Genomic DNA, 21,487 nt, shown 5'->3' with positions numbered 1-21,487 from the left:
AAATACTTAAGTGAACAAATGTCATATAGTGTTTAAAAAAATAATAATAAAAAAAAGACAACAAAATTTACGGAGTTCAAAAATTTGCTTATGTCCACAATGCAACGGTAGGAAGAGATTTCACTATAGTCTATAACAAATAAGAGTACACAAAAGAGTGTTAAACACTCATAAACCCAAATCCTAAATACACCCAATTTTCTCTCACAAAATCTCTCTATTTTTAGTTCTTGAAACAAACTCCATTTTATAGGAGAATAATAGTATGAAAGATACATTGAGAAACTTATTGTAAACATTGGAACAATCAACGTGTTTCGATGAATCGGTGCCTTGAAGGAATAACAAATTCAAGACTTGCAGATAAGCTTCAAAGAGAGCAATCAAATATTGGGCATACCAAAAACTGTTTGTTAACCAATATGAACTTTCCATTAACCAATGTGAACTTTTTCGTTAACCAATATGAGCCATTAACTTTTCAACAATTGTCCACCTTACTGTTGCACTCCCAATATGTTTCAAATTTCCTCCATATTGACCAAGTCTGAACAATGTTTGAACTTAGCTCCAGTAACCACTTTGGTTAGCATATTTATAGGATTATCTGCAATTCTAATCTTCTGAAGAAGAATATCACATTCTTTTATAATTTCACGAACAAAATAGAAATGAACATCTATGTGTTTTATCAAGAATGATGAACTTGATTTTTCGTAAAATGAATAGTACTCTGACTATCACACAAAACTTTCATATGTTTATGAAGAATACCCAAGTCCCCAATCAAACCATGTAACCAAATTTCCTCCTTTATAGCATCAGCAACTGCCATATATTCAGCTTCAGTAGTTACCATGCTAACTGCTTGCAAAATATCTGGTCTCATATACACCATAGCATACGTCAAGCTACCCACTAAATTAGCATATGGAACATGAGCCATGTAGTCACTAGTCACGTTCCTCATCTGTAATTGGAGACATAACGACACTAAGCTTGAAGTGTGGCGCCAACGGGGTAATTGTTTGTTTGGGCGCTTCAATACCTTCTTCAAGTATTGTTTCTGAGTTAAGAAACCAATATTCTTCGCCCTTTCTCGAGTAATTTTCACACCAAGAATCTTCTTGGATTCTCCAAGATCTTTCATTTCAAATTTGTTTTTCAACTGAGTCTTCAACCTATCAATCTCAACAATGCTTTTACATGCAATTAACAAATAATCAACATATAAAAGTAAATAGATGAAAGTACCATCTTGTAGCTTGAGAAAATACACAATGATCAAATTGGCTTCTTGTGTACCTCTACCCTATCATGAATCGATCAAATTATTTATACCATTGTCTAGGAGATTGTTTCAAGCCATATAGCGATCTGCTCAATTTGCATGACCCAATTTTATATGGAGATCTTAGGTCTGATTTTGAAAAATCTAAGGCAGGCTGAGAATCTAATGTCGGTGATGAAGTCTACGCCGATCATGGTGGTAATACAGATTTTGAGCTTCTTTGTGTTTAAATACACAACTGCAAATGGTGTCGTTGTTGTGGTCTTCAAGCACAGATGGAGATCGATAGAAATGTTTGCCAAACACTCTCATGTATGTATCTCTCTTAGAGTTTATTTTATGTTGTAACCATTCAAACGTTTAAAGTTTAACAAGAGAGGAGCTCCAGTTAAGGGATCAGTTGAAGAACTCTACAGACGGTCTGATAGAGAGGCACTCAAGTATAGGTACTTGTTAGAGTTCAAGATACGACTACTGCAAATGTATAGTGAGTACTAATGTCTTGTAACTAGCTATTTGTTCTGATAATTGATTTCTTGGGATTGGTTACCCTGGAATGATTTTTCTCTTTAGTGCAAATAGTTTTCACTTCGTACCAAATATCTGTGTCTATCTCTTTATTGCTTTACATATTTGGTTGCATGCTTGGTTGCGGTTAATTTAAGAGTCTAAATTTATTTTTCACACATATATCTAACTACTAGATGTACCAATAATATGAGATGGAGAGAAAGAAATGGGACGAAATGATGTAGGACAGAAATTAGTAATATTTTCGATAAAAACGAAAATAGAAAAGATGTCCAAAATAATATTGAAGCAGCACCATTTGATTAGAAGTTTACTTGTTTACAGACAATGGAAGTACTAAAGGAAAAACTTGATCGTCAAGCCAAGAGTTTATTTTATTTCCTTATTAGAATTAAGACTTTATTTCCTTTACTTATTAAGATTAGATTTACTTTTACTACTAAAATAAGATTTAATATTGTTATTAGAATAAGGTTTAGTATTGCTATTAGGATTATGATTACTTTCACTACAAATATTTCTCTTCTATAAATAGGTTTGCTTATTATGTAAAACTCAAAATCAATTGAATTGTTATAAAATCACAGAATTCTCTCTCAAATACTCTGCAGAGTTTTATTTTTTCTTTTAGCCTGCGGGCTTGTTTTATCTTCTTAGGTTAGAAGACAAAGACCCTTCTCCTTGTAGAATCAAAGACGCTGCTCTTTGATTAGTTACCTTAGTCTTCTGCACTAAAAGAGTTACGAACAAATAGCAATTGGTATAATAGTGGATTGAAAATATCTAGTAGTATATAATTTTGAAATATGATTTCAAAGAGTATAAAGAATATTGCAAATAGAGCATATAGTATTACAATATAAATAAGTGTTAGATTATAATTGAGTGCAAAAGCAAAAAGATTAGTACTTAAGTCAAATTTAAATTTTCCAAATTGTAGACTGCAATCCCACAAACCTCGAGCTCCTAAAACAATAAAATAAGCGAACAATACACTGCTATCACACTGCAATTTGGCCAATTCCATTAAAATTACTCAAACTTTAGATCTACCACAATGGGATGATAGAGCATACAGTTTGTGTGAAAGTGAGCACCAGCAAAATAATAGCAGCTATAGTAGAAGCAGTTCTCCATGGACTACTGAAATAATCACGTCTCAAGATAGCCTTCCACCTATGCCGACGTTTCTCATAGAATTTATTCAAATCTTCACAAAGATCAACATAATCAGAGTTTGTTTCTGAAATAAAAATTTGTCTGCAAATATTGTTGACCAAAGTTTTCACAGCATTGCCGTCGCCTAAAAAGTTAACCAGGATCCTTTCTCGCACTAGTAAATCCACATCTTTGGGAGTGTCAATAAGGAAATCCAATACGCGAATATAATCGGTAAAATAACCATCAAAGGGATAGTGGCATTGCTCAAAAGCCATGAGGTTTCGAAAAAGAGACTCTGTTTTGTCATCGAATTTTAAGCTTGGTATTTCTAGCACTCCGTTTTTGAATTTTAAGTCAAATATAAATTTGCTTGAGCCCACCTTCAACTTCACTCCTGCCTCTTCCAACTGGTTCGCATTGTACAAATGTTTGACTTTCTTGCGATCGTTTCTTTTCGATAGACTTTGTGATATTGATTGAGGCAAAAAAGAGGTTCTTACCAAATCAATGAAGTGCCTTATTTTCAAATTGGGATCGAGAGATATATCTCTAGTGTTGGATCGTTGAAAAAAAATGATGGCAAGTTCAGTGAAGGAAAGTAAGTTTGAGCGAGATGCAAATGCAAAGTTGTATAATTCATCAATAATAAAGAAAGGAAGTTGATTTTCAAGCAACCGGATGTCCTTTCTTACTGTAGCAATCAACCGCGGTGTTAGGTTGTCCTCACCCGGGCCCGTCCATTCTTTATGCTTGATTGTTAAAAAAAACATAATAATGAAGCTCGCATCCAGTATGATCATTTTCACATAATCACCACTGCTAAGTTCGCTAGTATGTGAATAAGAATGGCGAACATCTACTTCCCTACGCCTTATAATGCTTACTAAATTTTCCATGTTTAGCGGCGCAATCTTTTGCACAAATCTCTTGAAATATGTCACTTTAAGCTTTTCCATGGTTTCCAATCTTTTATCGCCATGATGAAAAGGCCCTATTGATATATGCTGAGGAGTGTAGGCCTTTTCGTTCACTTTGCGAAGATCAGTTGGAACCTTGTAAATACAACATTTAGGTGATAAGGAAGGCTCCGAGCTTTCTATCATTTTTGTGATGTCATTTGCCAACCATTTGTCTTGACTTCTAGGATTTATCAAGTTTAATAAATCATTTGCTGCTGCTTGAATTTCTCCAGTTGCTGATTGTTCCATTTTAGCAAGTTGCCTTTCTTAAATTTCCTGATGACAAACACAAGGGTCACGAGCATTAAAACATATATTGGAAGATAGTTCCCATGATGCTGCAAAATCTCCGGCTGACCTTTTCTTTTCTAAGTTGTAAGTACATATTAAATCCTTAATTGATATTCACAAAATATTTAGAACGAAATTAGGATTTGATGAGATAGCTGAAATGTCAACTGATGCTAGTGGAAGAAAGAGGAAAGAAATACAAAATTGTTATGCATAGCAAGAGAAAGGTCGTACAAGTAAAAAGGAGCCATGCACGCTTGAACAGTTTAATTATGGACAAATTAAAGGAGGAGCCATATACGAACAAGCACTACATATTCTATAACGTACTATTAAATTATAAGGAGAAAGGGGGTTTTCACCTTAAGCTGCTTGTGAGTACGTCCGCCGCACGTTGACGATTAATACAAAGACGTTGAGCTCCTGCAAATGAAATGTAGATCTGCCGTGTCGGTGTGGCTCTCAAACAATTGCGGGTGGGTTGGCTTATAAAGAAACAAAAGTTTGGGTAAAAATACCTTTTAGCCCTTTGACTCTATCACCACGTTTATTTGCACTACTTAACGGTAATTCCCAAAAGCAAAATTCAATAATAGTCCGAGACCATGGTGAGTGGAGTCAGTGGACCACTAAAGATTTTAGAGAAAATTATCTTTTCTTTCTTTTATAGAAGACAAAAAGAAAGGAAAGGAAATTATATTTTTTGTTGGTTTTTTTTTTTTTTCTTCCCTATCAAAGATTTGGGGAAATGCGTGGAAACCATTTTTTTTTTTTTTTTTGTTAATTGGATTATTTGTGTTTTTCATTTTCTTATCAAATATAATTTTTCTATCAATGTGTGAAAAACATTAATTATGCGAAGCTTCACCATTGTGACAGATTGATGTGTGAAAAGTATTGTGCAAAACTATTATGCATAGCTTTTTTATTAATGTATGAAAAGCAATTATGCATAACTTTACTATTGTGCCAGCCAGGGACGGACCCAACTTTTGCAATTTGGGAGAGCCTAATTGAATAATAATAATAATAATAAAATAAAATGGGGTGGGTGGGGGGGGGGAACCAAAAAGTTATGCATAATGGTTTTTTTTTTTTTGGATTTTTTTTTTTGGAAACCCTTGGGCCCCTTGGCCCCCCAAGCTCCCTGCCTACTTCCACCCCTGGTGTCAGCGAGATGTGTGAAAAGCACTATACAGAACTATTATGCATAATTTTTTTTTACTAATGTGTGAAAAACATTAATTATGCATAGCTTTACTATTGTGTCATTTTAGCAAGTTGCCTTTCTTAAATTTCCTAATGAAAAAAAAAAAAAAAGGTTCACGAGCGTTAAAAACATGAGAAGATAGTTCGCATGATGCGGCAAAATCTCATGTTGACCCTTTTTTTTTCTAAGTACGTTGTAAGTATATATTAAATCCTTGATATTCACAAAATATGTAGAACTAAATTAGGATTTGATCTTATAGCTGAAATGTCAACTGATGCTAGTGGAAGAAAGAGTAAAGAAATAGAAATTCTTATGCATTGCAAAAGAAAGGTAGGAGTCATGAACAAAGGGGTAGGCGTCATCAACAAGCACTACATATTCTACAACACTAACAATTTTAAGGAGAAAAATAAGTACAAAATATTTTAAGGGTACGCTTAATACTGAATTGAATGATGAGTATAATCAGAAATACAAGAAGTTCAACCGGAAATGATCATTCTTATTTATTCATTGAATAAGACTCTGAATCAGTTTTCAAACATGACCATCTATTCATCAAATCATATCATGAGCCACACTATCCCATCCTGTTTTCTGTAACAGTTCAAGTGCATATATAGCTGCTTCAAATAGTTATATTAAATGGATGATTGCTTTTCCTATTGATACGGACATCAAGTAAATTAGGATACTTAAAAAATTAAAAAAGAAAGAGAGAGAGAAATTTATGATGAAGGGTCGAATTGAATAAATTCTTTTATGGTTCATATATATCTAAAGAGAAATTCTTTCAGCACCCTGTGGTCAGTGTGGTGCTTTGAATGTAAAATTAATACATAAAACGCTGAAAAATGAGAGACTATATAAATGTTTGAACGTGATTAAAAGTATGTCATTACTTGTCTTTCCGACCGAGGAGGGTTGTGCCCTCATGCTTTTGCTATTAGCGTTAGAATATAATTTAAATGAATATAATAAGAAGAATGATTTATTAAGGAGGCTCGTGAATCACATATATCTGTCTACCGGCAAGTTTTAGGCAAAGTGGTTGCAAAATTTAATGTGTCGAGACGTAATTAAGTGTGTGCAAATGAATATTGGGTATGCATTTATCTTTTTGATAAGAATCCTATGAGCTACCCTATTTTGTTCTTAATGGGAAACCAGTCAGAATTTATCATACTGTACGGGAGATGACATTGGTGGGTGGGTGGCTATCATAATTCCTGTTTTCATTGCTTGGCAAGAGAAGCATTGAAAGCGGGGTAGTTTAGCTTTTTAAGGTTGAAGAAATGATGAACCGAAAGGCAAATTAAAGTCAGTGAGTTATTTTATTTACTTATTTATTTATTTTATTTTCAGTTATCAATTGGTATTATTATTGTCATTGATCATTATGTTACTATATACTATTATATATTATTACTACTATTTTTAGTTAAATTAAAAATTGATAAAGTTTTATAGACAAGTTAAAGAAAAGAGTAATATATATAACATATTCAACTCTCATCTCATTGTGCTGATCGATATGAAATTAGCTAAATGAAATAGGAATGAGATGAAAATATTTTATTATTATTATTATTACTATTATTCAAATTAGGAAAGTTGGGTCTTTCTCATTCTTGATTCGAATGAAAGACCAATTGAGAAGGGAATTAAGTATGTAGCGTTACTAATCAAATTATCGTATTAGGACATTTATCTGATATTCGTATTGCCGAAAACCTATTCTATAGCACATTCTATACCTTTAAACATATACTTCAACTGTTTTAGCGTAAAATATTTTTTGTAGGAAATTTTTTTTCGTATTTTCCGGTGTTCGGTGTAACTAAAAATAAGAGTCAAATCAAAAATAACAGATTTCTCAAATCCTATCATGTTAATTTCGTGTCGGAATATTCATAAGTCATCTCAAAAATTGCAAATTCTAATCCTAATTACAGAAGCAAGGAGAATCAACTGAAAGCAAAGAGTCAACATTCTCCACTACTAGAAATAAAAAACCCTAATTTGAAAGATGTTGATGTTGTTGGAACTTGGGTCTTGGTTGCATTGTTGAACTGCGTAGTTGCTATATACGATCACTAAACACAATTTTAACCGCCTTTTGAAAATTTGGAATTTATATTATTGGCGATGTTACATTCAACTTATGTGGTACAACTTGTCTGGACGACTTTTTAAGACTGTAATGTGCTTATGCTATATGGGTAGAGGGATAAATTATTTTGTTATATGAATGTGAAGCCATCTTAATAAGATTTAAAGTTGATATATCTAATAGTGTAAATGAGGTTAATGTTGACACGTCTTTTAAAAAATTTAAATAATAGAAAATCATGTACACCATTGAATACACAAACTTTAAATCGTGTCCATAAAAAGAATACTATTAATTTCATTTGAAATAAAAGAGAATTCTTGTCTGCCGAAAGCTGAAGGGTTATCGACTCGGCCCTTACATTTAAATATTTAATGGAGAATACAATAATTTCATGTCGGTGTACCAAAAAGAGTGTTAATTAACCAAAGTTAACGTTGCTTCATTCATTACCTAGCTAACACATTTGCTGTGAGGTTTCCACGAAGAGAAGTAAAACCATCAATGAGAAGCTAATTAAGCACAAAAATTACTTCAAACATCATAGCAAGAGGAAGAGAGAGTGGTACATAAAATATTATTCAAAACATTATATATTCTACAAAAATTCAAGCTTGTCGTGCGACTGGTTATGAAGTTTGAATTTCTGCTTTGGTTTATCAAACACAAATTCCCTATACCTTCAAACTATGACATAAATTAGATCATGACAATAAAATAAAGAAGTTGTTACCGTGCACAAAAATGATGAATAATATGACATTGAAAAGAGAGATCGAGAGCAAGAGAAAATCAAGACACAGATTTACGAAGTTCGTCAATGTATCTACGTCCGCATGAGTGCCACTATACTCAATAATAATTTAGGATTACAGCATAACATATTTATAACAAAATCTTATTGTACGGACATATATGAAAAACCCCAAAATACTATATATTTTATTTTATAATTATAGGTTATAGATATCAGCTTTTCGCTTTCAAAACATGAATAAATCTGGGAACTATTGCTGAGGGGATAAATATTAAATTCTTAATATCCTAAGAATTTTAAATAATTCTAATTTAATAATGATTTATTACTAGGCTCGTGAATCACATGCATGTTTGTTTGCTAGTCTATTCGTAATTTAATACGAAGCCTTCAGTTTTATTGGTATTGCATTTATTCATAATTTAATAGGAATCCGACGTAAGAGCTACCATATTTTGTTTTTAATGGGAAACCACTAAAAATTTATCATATTGTACATATGAAATTAATAAGTCTTGTTTGCATTGGTTGGCAAGACAACGACCATTATTATTGTTATTATTATTTGAACAAATCAGGATGCTATCTTTAGTGATATAAATCGACCCAAAAAAAAGGGTCTAGGGAGCAACTTGCACCCTAAGTACGAGAGAATAAATCTGACTAGGCATATCCTCCAACCAAACATGATTTTTCCGAAAGGAGATTGCCTATTTAGCAAGATCATGAGCTACACCATTTGTTTTCCTAGAAGCATATACAACACAAGAGGATCTAAAACCAACCAATTCCTGCTTAATGATTTCCACAAAATGACCAAAACGGCTGACATGAGGGGAAGCTGACTATATATTGCGAACTACTTATTGCGCATCCCCTTCAAATATGACATCAAAGAAACCCACCTCTTTACTGTACTAGTTGGATGTGTGAAAGCACTATACAGAACTATTATGTAAAGCTTTTCTATTAATGTGTGAAAAACATTAATTATGCATAGTTTCACTATTGTGCCAGCTGAATGTGTGAAATTCATAGCTTTGAAAACATTTTAGCTGAATATTCGTAAAATAGTTTAGACAATATTCGCACTTACACAGAGACCACATAAGTCGGTTCATTGACAAGAAGTTTCCTAATCTTCTTTCCAGGAAGCACATTGACAACATTTTTCGTTACATCGATAAGATGTTCGATCAATCGACATTGATCGGTGTCGTTGTTTGATCGTGACCGGAGCAATTCAAAGTTTAATTTGCCTTTCTCCTCTTGGAGGGCTTCATGGAATTCCAGGCACTACAAAAAAATCAGGAATTTTGGACGGTTTAATTGAAAAAAACCATATGGAAAATGGTCCAGACAGTTTTTTCTGGACGGTTTGAAACCATCAAGGATAAAGTGTCACAAATCCGAGTTACAGACGGTTTGAGAAAAACCGTCATAATATATATATATATATATATATATATATATATTCCTGTTATCCACTTATCCATGCGATTTTTAATTTTTTTTAATATATATTAATACCCGTCGTCCATATATGAGATCGATAAGGGTATTTTTGTCCCCCACGAGATCGCTTCCTCATCCTCACCACTGCCGACAGACGCCATCACCATCGCAACAGATTTTCCCAAACCCATCTTTTTCTTCTTCCTCCTCCACCTCCTCTTCTTCTGTAGGCTCTTATTTCACAAACCTATCTTCGTTAGACAAGTCAAGGAGTTCGTCCACCAAAAATCGTCAACGCGGCTTCCACACATTCCATTTCCGTTTCAGCTTGAAAAAAACACACATACAAATCCCAAATGTTTAATTCAAAAATACACAACACAATCTCTGTCAAAACTCCAAAATTTCTTCCACTTTCACAGCCCAAAACCCAAATGAAAAATCAATTCTATGATATTCTTAAACATCATAGAAACACAAACATGCCTTACTGACAAGTCCTGGCCCATTGCCTGCTCGATTTCTAAATTTCATCCTGATAAGATATAACAACAAGTCCAGTAAATTACATTAGTTAAAATCTTCAAATGAACAAAACAAAAATGGTAAAAGAAGCTGAATCAAGAACTTGTCGAATTCCAGAACAGGGGAGAGAAAACAGAGGAGATGGATTAGAGTGGATTACCCCATTTAGGCCATTTCGGAGATAGGAGAAGGTCCAATGTAAGAACGAGCACCATTGCCACTCGAAGAGAAAGCTGAAGGAATCATGGAAGCTTTAGTAGCAGCGTTGGAATTCCAGAGAAGTGGATGGAGCATCTCTGATCCTCGTTTCTTTGATGAAACTAGTGTGTTCTTGAAGCTCAACGGTTTTAAACTTACAGAGATGGGAAAAAAAATCGGACGGTTGTGATTTTGTCTGGAAAAAAATATGATGGATGTGGTGAAATCTAGGGGCATCACTCAGATTGATGACATGGCGTAGGAAAAAAAAAATTCTCAGACGGTTTCAAAAGAAACTGTCTGGAACTGAAATTTATTGGACGGTTTAGTTAAAACCGTCTGCAAATTTTGTTTTCTGGACGGTTTTAAAAACTGTCTAGAAAAAAACAGTCCATAAATGCCTTTTTTTTTTTTTTTTTTTTTGTAATGAGGTTAGGATACCCACGAGAGAGAGATTTCTCCAGGACCTCTGAATCTTTATTTGTCTGATCAGTTTTGAGTATAACGTCTTGGGCCTCCATATGCTCTTCTTCAAGGGTGTACTCCCTTTCATCTTCTTCAATCTCCTGTTATATTTGTTTGTACAGTTTCAATCAAGTTTGAGTATAACGCCTTAGCCTAATCCGCCTAAGCTCCAACCGGCCCAGGTGCCTACTTGTGCTTCCATGCAAACAAGCAACATGAGTATAATAAAGTAAATATAAGGAAGAAATGTTGCCGTCGTCTCCGCTCGATCTATCAATAGGTTAATAGTCAATCCGAATACGATCCATTTGGTTAAACAGGTCACACCCACTAATCCCGAACATGACCCATGAGTAACTCGACCTGGTTGACAGTTTAGTAAACAGGTCACAAATGGGTTGAACCGTTTGACATTTTCAGACCCAAAAGTAACATGTTTAATTCATTTTACTTAACTCATAATGATATGTTCGACCCATTTCAATATGTATTTATTATAAAAAAAATAAATAAATATAGTTTTATAAATAGGTCAAGCGAGTTTACCCTTTTATGACCTAAATCCATTTATGTTAAACCTTAACCCTTTAATGCCGTATAGAGTTTATAGATCATATAAAAAAATTTCAGCCCTATCCGATAGACGTGTACAACCGGTTGTGGTTGCGGTTATTTGGTCATTAAAAACAAATTATTAATCAGATAACCAGTTTTTATATATTGTTAAATCTTTTTAGTTTGTTTTTTTAATCCAATATTCAATGCTAAATACTAAATAGTAAATATATACTACTATCACAATTCATTAATATAAATAACATGATTGCAAATAAAAATTTGTCTCTTTCCAAAGAGGTTCTTACTATTTAATTAAAAACATGATTTTTTTTTTTCAATTTTTGAGGTAAGTGCTTTAATTTGCTGATGGGTGACAAGCTCTGTTTGTCATAAAATTTTGGCTCTGGTTAAAAACTACATAAAACGTTCTTAGATGTGATATTATGCCATTTTATTTTCCAATGCTTATAATTGTTACTTGGATAAATGTGTAATCCATTCCCTGGTTCTGAAAAGTTGAAATTTAGAATAGTGGAATTAAGGTTAGTAACCCTTTGGTATTTTAATTAATAACTATTCAGTCGTGTAGGCTTTTCATTTTTCAATTTGATGGATCAAATATGTAAGTAGAAGTCACAATTCATAAGCAAGGTGTTGTAAGTCTTCTTTTATCACAGGATCTGAACAAGAACAGAAAAGAGAGGGCTCAGTACATCTTGTTTGAATGATGGGTAAACGGGCGGGGTATTTAGAGAAAGAAGTACTATAGTATATACTAATTGCTGGTTGATTTAGTTTAAAGAGAAATGTTTGGCTATACACTCACATCTTACTCTTATTCCACCCTTATCTACATAGACCAATAATATTGTTAAAAAAATCGGGGTCCCACTACACTCTTTCTACTATTTCTCACATTATTGGTCCATGTAGATAAGGGTGAGATGAGAGTGTGTAGCTAAACATTTCTCTAGACTTGAGTACAACTTGTACTCAAGTTATTTTATTTAATATTATTTTCATATATATATATATATATATATATATATATATATATATATTCTGATTGACAATTATTAGCAGTTACAGGTTATTTCCGATTAATAACATGTTCACTTGTACCTCCCCTACTATACGAAGTTGCATAGAAAGTGTGATATCAATATTATCATTAATTACTGAATTATTTATTTAAGGGAAGCTTCACATTCATGAGGTAGGGACTGTTGCAATGTAACATGTGACATGTCCCATTTATTGACTCTAAGAAGTCCAACTACTTTTTGGGTGGGGCTCTTAATTAATTTTCTTTGTTTGTTTGTTTTTTTTCCTCACTACAATTAGAGCATTATTATAATTTATTAGAAGCCTCGTAGAAATTGCAGAGAGAGAGAGAGAGAATGGAGAAGGCTATGGGTTTTCTGCTGCTACTGTTTTTATCTCATTTAACTTGTTCAAATGCCGATGAAGCTAATTTCGATGTTCGGCAGCATCTTTCTACCGTGACCAGGTCCCCCCTTTCTCTCGCCTCCACTAAAATCATATACTAATCACAAAGTAAACAGATTATAAATTAATCGATTTTGATGTTTTAGCTTTCTGTCTCGCATTGGTTCAGAATTGATCTTATCCTGCGCATAAAACTACTGGTTCAGTGGTAGAATTTTGATTTGCAGTGGTACATGAAGAAAGATCAAAAGATCTTACTATTCTGTTTGGCCGCAAAGAAATTTGAGGAAACGAATAGAAAAGTGGAGTTCTTGTTTTTAATATGCTGTATTGTTGTGCCAATGTGCCATAAACGTATAAGAAAATCAGAATCAGGAATGAAATAATCTCAAGTGAAGTAAGTTCTCCATTTGTCTCGCGTAGCATGTGGGGAGCTGAATCTGTGAATACCAGATTGTCAACTCTTCTATAAAACTGCCGGCTCTTCCCCACTGTCGGCACAGCTGCGGGTGACTGCCATGCATGGCCGAGGGTGTTTTTGAAGGTTGGAAGTTAGATCTACGGTATTTGGAACCTTTTCACCGCGCACCCGCCTCTTCGGCAGATTCCGCGTCTCTCCGATGTTGTCTAGCGCTTGTGGAGCCACACGCCACCACCACTGCCACTGCATTTTATTTTATATATATATATATATATATATATATATATATATATATATATATATATATATTTTTTTTTTCTGTAGCTCTGGCTTTTCCTTTGTATTTTGGGTTTGCTTTTTATTTCGGTTTTGGTCGACTTGGATTTTTGGGTGTCTTTCGTGAGTTTTGGGTTTATGGGGTTATTTTTTTATTTTTTTATTTTTTTATTTTGTGAGGGTTGTTCGGGATTTTTTGTGGGTTTTGGAGAGTTTGTTGGGTTGGGATGTTTTCGGGGCAGGTTTGGGTGATTGATGGGGGCTTCAACTATTTCTTGGGATTTGGATTTCTTGTGGGTTTTGGGTGTTGTGGGTACTTAGGTCTTATTGGATTCTTTTTTGTAGGCTGGCTGGGTTGTTCCTGTATACTTAGGAGCGCCTTATGTTTTTTAATAAAACTTTTCTTACTTATATATATAAAAAAAATTATAACAACTCTTGAGATAGATTTCCCTTATTTTCCTATAATACTAGAATTTTTTGAGTGTTTATAGAAGAATTTTTAATATGCTGTATTGTTGTGTAATAAACGTATAAGAAAATCAGAATCGGGATTGAAATAATCTCAAGTGAAGTAAGTTCTCCATTTGTCTCGCGTAGCATGTGGGGAGCTGAATCTGTGAATACTAGTCTACTAGATTGCCAACTCTTCTATAAAACTACCGGCTCTTCCCCATCGTCGGTGCAGTTGCGGGTGGCTGCCATACGCATGGCCGAGGGTGTTTCTAAAGGTTACGAGTTAGATCTACAGAGTTGGGGACCTTTTCGAGGCGGTTTCATCGCGCACCTGCCTCTTCGGCAGATTCCACGTCTCTTCGATGTCGTCTCCGGCGGATTTTGCGACCCTCCGGCGCCTGTGGAGCCATTTGCCACTGCCACCGCATTTTATTTTATTTTTTTTCTGTAGCTCTGACTTTTCCTTTGTATTTTGGGTTTGCTTTTTATTTTGGCTTCGGTCGGCTAGGGTTTTTGGGTGTTTTTTTTTTTCTTTTCTTTGGGAGGGTTGTTCAGGATTTCTTATGAGTTTTGGGGGGTTTGTTGGGTTGGGATGCTTTCGGGGCAAGTTTTGGTGCTTGATGGGGGCTTCAACTATTTCTTGGGATTTGGATTTCTTGTGGGTTTTGGGTGTTGTGGGTGCTTAGGTCCTTGTGAGTTTTATTGGATTCTTTTTCGTAGGCTGGCTGGGTTGTTCTTGGGTACTTAGGGGTGCCTTACGCTATTTAATAAAACTTTGCTTACTTATAAAAAATAATTATAACAACTCTTGAGATAGTTTTTCCTAATTTTCCTATAATCCTAGAATTTTTCGAGTGTTTATAGAAGAATTTGTAATCTAGTGTTCACAGATTCAGCTTGCATCCCTATGCGCGTGCAGTGCTCGTAGTTTCGTTCTTGCATTATTATTAGTAGAAAACCAGAGGATAAGATTTGGTGGTTTCATCTAATTAATAACTATGTTTCTTTATTTTCTGTACAGGTATGGTGTCGTAAAAGAAGTTGCTGAGAATTCCTTTGTACCTTCCAATATTCCTGATGGATGTAATCCCATCCACTTAAATCTCGTGGTAGTTTCCTTTGTACCTTCTCAGTAGTTGATTTTGTCATTTATTTAGTAGTTTGCGCATCTTTAATGTTGAATACACACTCGTTTTATAGATTATGCATGGCATTAGATAGAATGTCAAATTTTTTCTGTTATCTCGCTTTGATCATGTTGTAATTAATGACGTGATACTCTTTCAGTGCCTCAAAGAGTTCGGGTCACAGTCGAAGTTAATTTATGTTTTCATATACAAAAAAGGAACACCTAATGCAACTTTTATTGTCAGGCAAGGCATGGAACTCGTTCTCCTACGGAGAAATGGATACAAGAGTTGAACAAATTGGAAGCTAATCTAAAAGAACTTCTAAGAGGTACTGAAGAACAAAAATTGTCTTTGGAAAAAGTTCCTCCCTGGTTACGAGGATGGGAATCTCCTTGGAAAGGAAAGTCAAAGGGTGGAGAACTAATCAAAAAAGGGGAGGAAGAACTGTATGATCTTGGTATCAGGATTAGAGAAAAATTCCCAGATATATTTAATGAGGAATACCACCCTGACGTGTATGCAATAAGGGCAACTCAGGTGAGCTGTAGTACTTTTAAGTTTTCTTTCTTTCAATCTTGTAAAATTGCTTTCTCTTGAAATGTTTCCCTAGGCATTTCCTATTGAGACTCGATGTCAGAAATTGGTGGCAAATTATTCTATCTGACGCTTAATTTGTTGTGATTTCTCATTTTGGAGTTGTGCTCTATTAGTTACTTTTTTGGGTTGAGGTGCCAAACTGGTCTTGGTTGATTGCATTATTTTGTATGTGATTATGGTCTAATGTTCCATTTGTTTCAACGTAAAATGGTTTCTAAAAACTGATTTCGACATTTTCTGATATTTGGTAGGGCAAAAATAATAGTCAACCGGAAAATGATTTTCGATTGACCAAAAATGTTTAGTAAATTTCAGAAAATGATTTACGCTTTTAATTTTTCCCAAACGGCAGACACATTCGACCATCTTTTAAACGACGCCGTCGACCTTCACATCATTGGTGATTTTAATATTATTTTACATTAATATTTCTATGTTGCGAATAAAAATTGATTTTTATAAGTTAATATGATTAAATGAAAATATAAAAAATATTTGTGATTTTCCATATGCGCCAAATACCGAAAGATATTTTCGGCGAAAACATTTTCCTAAAAAATGACTTTCCTAAAAATATTTTACTATAGAAACTATTTTACGCCGAAACAAACAGAGCATAAGATACTTCAGTTTTCCTCCCTCTAGAACCTATAAACTTACGTATCTTTGTCTTCTAATGAGATAGGTTGGTCGGGCGTCAGCTAGTGCTGTGGCATTTGGAATGGGGCTCTTCAGTGGGAAAGGAAATCTTGGACCAGGAAGCCATCGAGCTTTTGCTGTCAATTGCAGTGGAAGCCCTGCAAATGATACAATGCTAAGGTTTTTTGATTCTTGTAAAAACTACAAGGTATTTTATGTAGGACATTTTGTTTTTTGGGATTTCAAAGCAGCCATACACGTTCAACAATAAAGCGTGATATTCAGTTTTAAAGATTTCTATTGCAGAATACATTAAGACTGCTCAAACTTAATGTGATGTAGAGAGAAATGCACAAGATTCATTAAATTTGTCGTTCATGATGGTTTAGGCCCTCAATTCTTTCTGAATTCAAAACCGTGTTAGCTTGTGTGAACCGCCCATTTTAGTGTGAAGAAGTAGAGAAAGTGCACAGAAAGGCCACATTTATCTGATTTTAACTGATAATATATATACTCTTCTTGTTGGTGGTAGAATATTTTCCTTCATTTCCTGTTCTTGACGCACCCTTAAGTCATATTTCTTGAACCCATATTAGATAGACCTTTTACAGTTTTACCCATCTCATTATAAAAATTTGTTGCCTAAAGTTTTCTCTGTTGTCAAAACTGGAAATTGTTAGATTAATTTATAGGCTTAACCCGGCCTGTTGTTATGCTTTACAACATATTATGAGTAAAATTCTGGTCACCATAGATTTGAACATTGAAATATCTCTTTGTGTGTGTGTGATCATGAGCATATCATCTTTTATAGGATTTTGTTCCTTAATAACGTTTTTTACTTATTAAAAAAATTATTAAAACCTAATACTTACCGAAAACTTCAAGGAACTTTTCACATTTTTCTGCTATAGTGTAATGTATTTCTTGTTTTTTGTAATATTGAATACTGAATATAAAAGAAGCATAGAGGACGGTAGAGAAATATAGAGACTTGGTTAACAAGAAACACAAGCCTCGAACCCTCGACTCTTCGAGTGGTCCAGAATCTCCAAACTTTATTCAAGAAAAGCCTAAACTTCATGGACACTGTTTACACATTGACAAATTTGATACTGATTTACTCTTGGGCTTGGGTTATATACAACTTCTCAGTTGTAACTACCCACTAACTATTAACAACCTAGCCCACTAACTCTAGTGCAACTAACCTTATAACAAGGCCAAAGGTCCCTAACCGAATACCAAATATCCCTTAGATTTATCCCTTACATATAGATGTATAAACTTAGGCTTCGTTTGGTTCGCGGAATGGGTATTCCATTAGGAAAATGAATGGTTATTACTGAAAATGAGAAAGAGTGGAATGAAATAATTATTCTAATTCCTTAATTTGGTGATAACACATACACCGTACCACAATTGGAATTAACCCAAAATTACTAAAAAAAACTTCGATAATTTCTTTTTTTTAAAAAAAAAAAAAAAAAACTCAAATCTTTTTAAAAAATAATAATAAATGTTAGACCTTAGATCTGTGGGTGGCCTGCCACAGATCTGATCTAAATTCTTCTTCTTTTATAATTTTATATTTTTAATTTTTAATTTTTAATTAATTTTTTTTTTTAATTTTAGTTTAAAAAATTAAAGAAAAATATGGTTTTTTTTTTGGGGGGGGAAATTGTTGTCTATTCCCCCATGAATATAGCTATTCATCTAAAAAACGAGAAGAATAGCTATTTCTCTTCGTAAGAAAATAGTTATTCTCATAGAATAGCTATTCCAAGAAATAGGTCCCTACCAAATAAAATGGTTATTACAATGGAATAATCATTCCATTCCAATGATTTGTTCCACAAATCAAACGAGGCTTTAATTAAATCTTGTTTCGATCTATAAAAGTTGACACTTATATCTAAAGAAAGAGCATTTAGATCACTGAAAGCCAGCGAAGGGGGAAGATAATATTTGCATGATTAGGTGGTGGATTACCTATAGTATAGAGGCCAGTTGGCATTTCCTCTCCTCATAACTGTGGAGGGTTGGGTTCATTATGTACAGATGTGTGAATTGTATCCACCTATCACAAAAAGAAAGCAAAAAAAGTCTGGTTCATAGATTTTTGCATGAAGTAGCTGTGTTACAGTGCTTCACGTGTCAATTTACATGATCTGATGCAGGATTTCAAGAATAGTCAGAAGCGTCTTGTTCGTAACCTTACGGAACCTATCCTTGATGAAATTACCTCTGCATTAGTGAGTCAGTATCGGTTGAATTTTACAAGGAACGATACTTCTTCTCTATGGTTTCTGTGCAAACAGGTGAATAATTTCTTTTTAAAAAAAATTTTGTGACCAACCTAATTATGGTTATCACATGAGTCTAGAATTAATTTGTTTCTGATCAATTGAGACACGATTGTCCCACTGGTTTCTAATTTGGCAGCAAGCATCCTTGCGGGACATTACTGATCAAGCTTGTAGTCTTTTCAGCCGTTCCGAGGTACATGAGATTTATACTTATATAATATTATGTGATTTAATCGTCTATTCTTGTGTTCGCATGATTGGTTCCCTGATAAGCTAGCCTTGTGCAGCTTCTTGTCTACTCCTAGTCGTATGTGAAAATAAAATTTTGATCTGCAACATCACCAACTGTATAAAGAAAAGAGTAAATACTATGTCGAAGTTCATCTCTTTAATAAATAGTTTTTATTTTTAGGTTGTTGATAACTTGAAGTGATTGTTCTTGGGCTGAAAAACTAAGAAAAGTGTGTTGTGGTTGATTTGACAAATTGAAAGAAAACGAATTTTTCTTCAGCCCTGATAATTGACATCTTTTCTGGTTCACTTTATATTGTTTTCTCAGAAATATAAGTTAGGAAATAATTCGTGTGTCTTCTTTATTTGCTTATTAATATGCAAAACTTATTTTGGCGTTTAGATTGAGTTGTTGGAGTGGACAGATGACCTGGAGCTGTTTAAATTGAAGGGTTATGGTGAACCCTTGAACTATCAAATGGGAGTACCATTACTTCAAGATGTTTGGCAAGCCATTGAAGAAGCTAAAAAGGCCCAAGAAGGTATTTAGATTTTCTGATTTTCACTCTAACAGTGTTCATATCAACAGCCATGTCCTTCTCAGACTTCAAATTCGATGATTGGTTACTTTTTCACTTTGATGAATTGTTGATTTTGTTTACTTTTTTTCTGTCTTCAAATTTGCGCGGCGATAGCATACTTTTTCACTTTTATCAATCCATGATAGTTTACTTAATTTTGCATTATCATTTGTTTATTTTGTTATGTTGATTTTATTTTTTAAGCCTAAATTCTTTTAATTTGCCACTCCTTTCTTCGTAGAAAAACAAGCTCGTGGAAGCTATGAAAAGGCAAGACTTCGGTTTGCACATGCGGAAACTGTGGTTCCATTCTCATGTCTGCTTGGACTTTTTCAAGAAGGATCTGGTGCGTGCTTAACATTCTGTATTTGGCTATGATGTGTTTGTACGTGTATGTATGTGCTTGAGTATATGTGTGTGTGCATGCAGCATTTTAATTAGCATAACTATATATGTGCTTGCACGTGGATTCTGCTATATATAGGCTGCATGTCTTCTTAGCAGGTTCTATCTTTATAATTACAGGATATGAACAAAGACAAAGGGAGCAGCCCTTGGAATTACATCCTCCAAAGCCACCCCAAAAGAGAAATTGGAGGGGCAGCACTGTGGCACCTTTTGCTGGGAATAACATGCTGGTTCTGTACAGCTGTCCTGCTAACTCTTCAAGCAAGTACTTTGTGCAAGTACTGCACAATGAACATCCCATTCCAATGCCGGTGAGAATTTTTTGCTTCATCTAGATCCCCCCACCCCGGTTCACACGCGTTAATTTTTAGTTATGACTACTATATATATATATATTTGGGATTTTAAAATTTAACATGAGAACTACGTACGCTAAAATATGTATTCTAAAGTAAATCTTAATGTCCAAATTATGTATGCTAATTTAATTTTTAAGACATTTAATGTTTTGTATTTCATTGAATAGGGTTGCGATGGTTCTGACTTTTGTCCGCTCCAAGTTTTTAAGGTACTAATTAATACACTCCAATTTTAATACTCAGGGAGAGGATAATTTATTATATGTTGATTAATGTAGAACTCATCTTCTTCTTCTTTCTTTATTTTTTTCCCTTCAGGAAAGAATAGTTGCTCCTCATCTAAAGATCGATTATACTACAGTCTGCACGAAAAAACCTGGAATAACCAGAGCAGAACCCTTCTATAACACCAGTAAATTATCACAGCTGGGGAATGATGATAAACGGTCTCGTAAAGATGAATTGTAGTTAATTCTTCAAGAACGTGTCACATGTCTACATATAAGGTGGCTAATGTGGCAAGTGCTGAGTGGCTTAGCATAAATGGGTTTCAGTCACATGGGCTTTTGCTAGTCTGTTGTAACTGATTGGGCTTTATTAGTTTGTTGTTAACTGAATCTAGCTGTCAATGCTATTTGAGCTAACCACTTGGGCTGAGCTGGCACACAAGTAGGTTAAAGAATAAAATGCCCAATCTATCTTGTATTTTGGCATTTCGTCGATTGTAATCTCTAATAGTACAACTAGCTTAGCAGATACAAATAATCTGGAGGAGTTTAGATCAAGCTCGAATTGGTCTGTAATGGTGTAATCAGAATTCCAATTAATCAATTCATTGAGTTTCAGTGTCATTAATGTCTTTCAATTCAGTCCTAAATACCTAATTTAGCAACAGACCGGTTACAAATTGGTATCAGAGCTCTTCAATCCAACAATGGCGACAATTAGGGGATATATACATTCAAGTTGGCAACAGGATCAAAGGCAATTCATAGAGCACACTTGGAGTGCAAGAAAGGGGGAAGTAGCAAGTCCTGTAAATCTGGATGAAGAAAGGTGTGAAAAGTGTGAGGTTTATCACTATGATAGCAGAATTCAGAGGATGCAATCTCAT

The 21,487-nt window shown here is 34.2% G+C and overlaps 2 protein-coding genes across 2 annotated transcripts; one reads left to right on the top strand and one right to left on the bottom strand.

The window, feature by feature from the left end:
• Positions 1 to 691: 691 nt before the first annotated feature.
• On the bottom strand, positions 692 to 4,191 carry LOC133881316 (UPF0481 protein At3g47200-like). The gene is made up of 4 exons (XM_062320240.1): positions 2,899 to 4,191; positions 2,780 to 2,788; positions 2,540 to 2,553; positions 692 to 1,199 (listed from the first exon to the last, which is right to left on the bottom strand). The coding sequence occupies exons 1-4, from the start codon at positions 4,189 to 4,191 to the stop codon at positions 692 to 694; spliced, it is 1,824 nt and encodes a 607-aa protein (XP_062176224.1).
• An 8,726-nt stretch (positions 4,192 to 12,917) lies between these two features.
• LOC133882530 (uncharacterized) lies at positions 12,918 to 21,224 on the top strand. The gene is made up of 11 exons (XM_062321730.1): positions 12,918 to 13,027; positions 15,141 to 15,228; positions 15,493 to 15,786; positions 16,532 to 16,693; positions 18,666 to 18,806; positions 18,931 to 18,987; positions 19,429 to 19,567; positions 19,848 to 19,952; positions 20,132 to 20,325; positions 20,541 to 20,582; positions 20,692 to 21,224. The coding sequence occupies exons 1-11, from the start codon at positions 12,918 to 12,920 to the stop codon at positions 20,839 to 20,841; spliced, it is 1,482 nt and encodes a 493-aa protein (XP_062177714.1). The 3' UTR covers positions 20,842 to 21,224.
• Positions 21,225 to 21,487: the final 263 nt, after the last annotated feature.

This window comes from Alnus glutinosa, chromosome 11 (assembly GCF_958979055.1).
Source record: "Alnus glutinosa chromosome 11, dhAlnGlut1.1, whole genome shotgun sequence".
Classification (NCBI taxonomy): Eukaryota; Viridiplantae; Streptophyta; class Magnoliopsida; order Fagales; family Betulaceae; genus Alnus; species Alnus glutinosa.
This window is presented reverse-complemented; position numbering and strand designations above follow the sequence as displayed.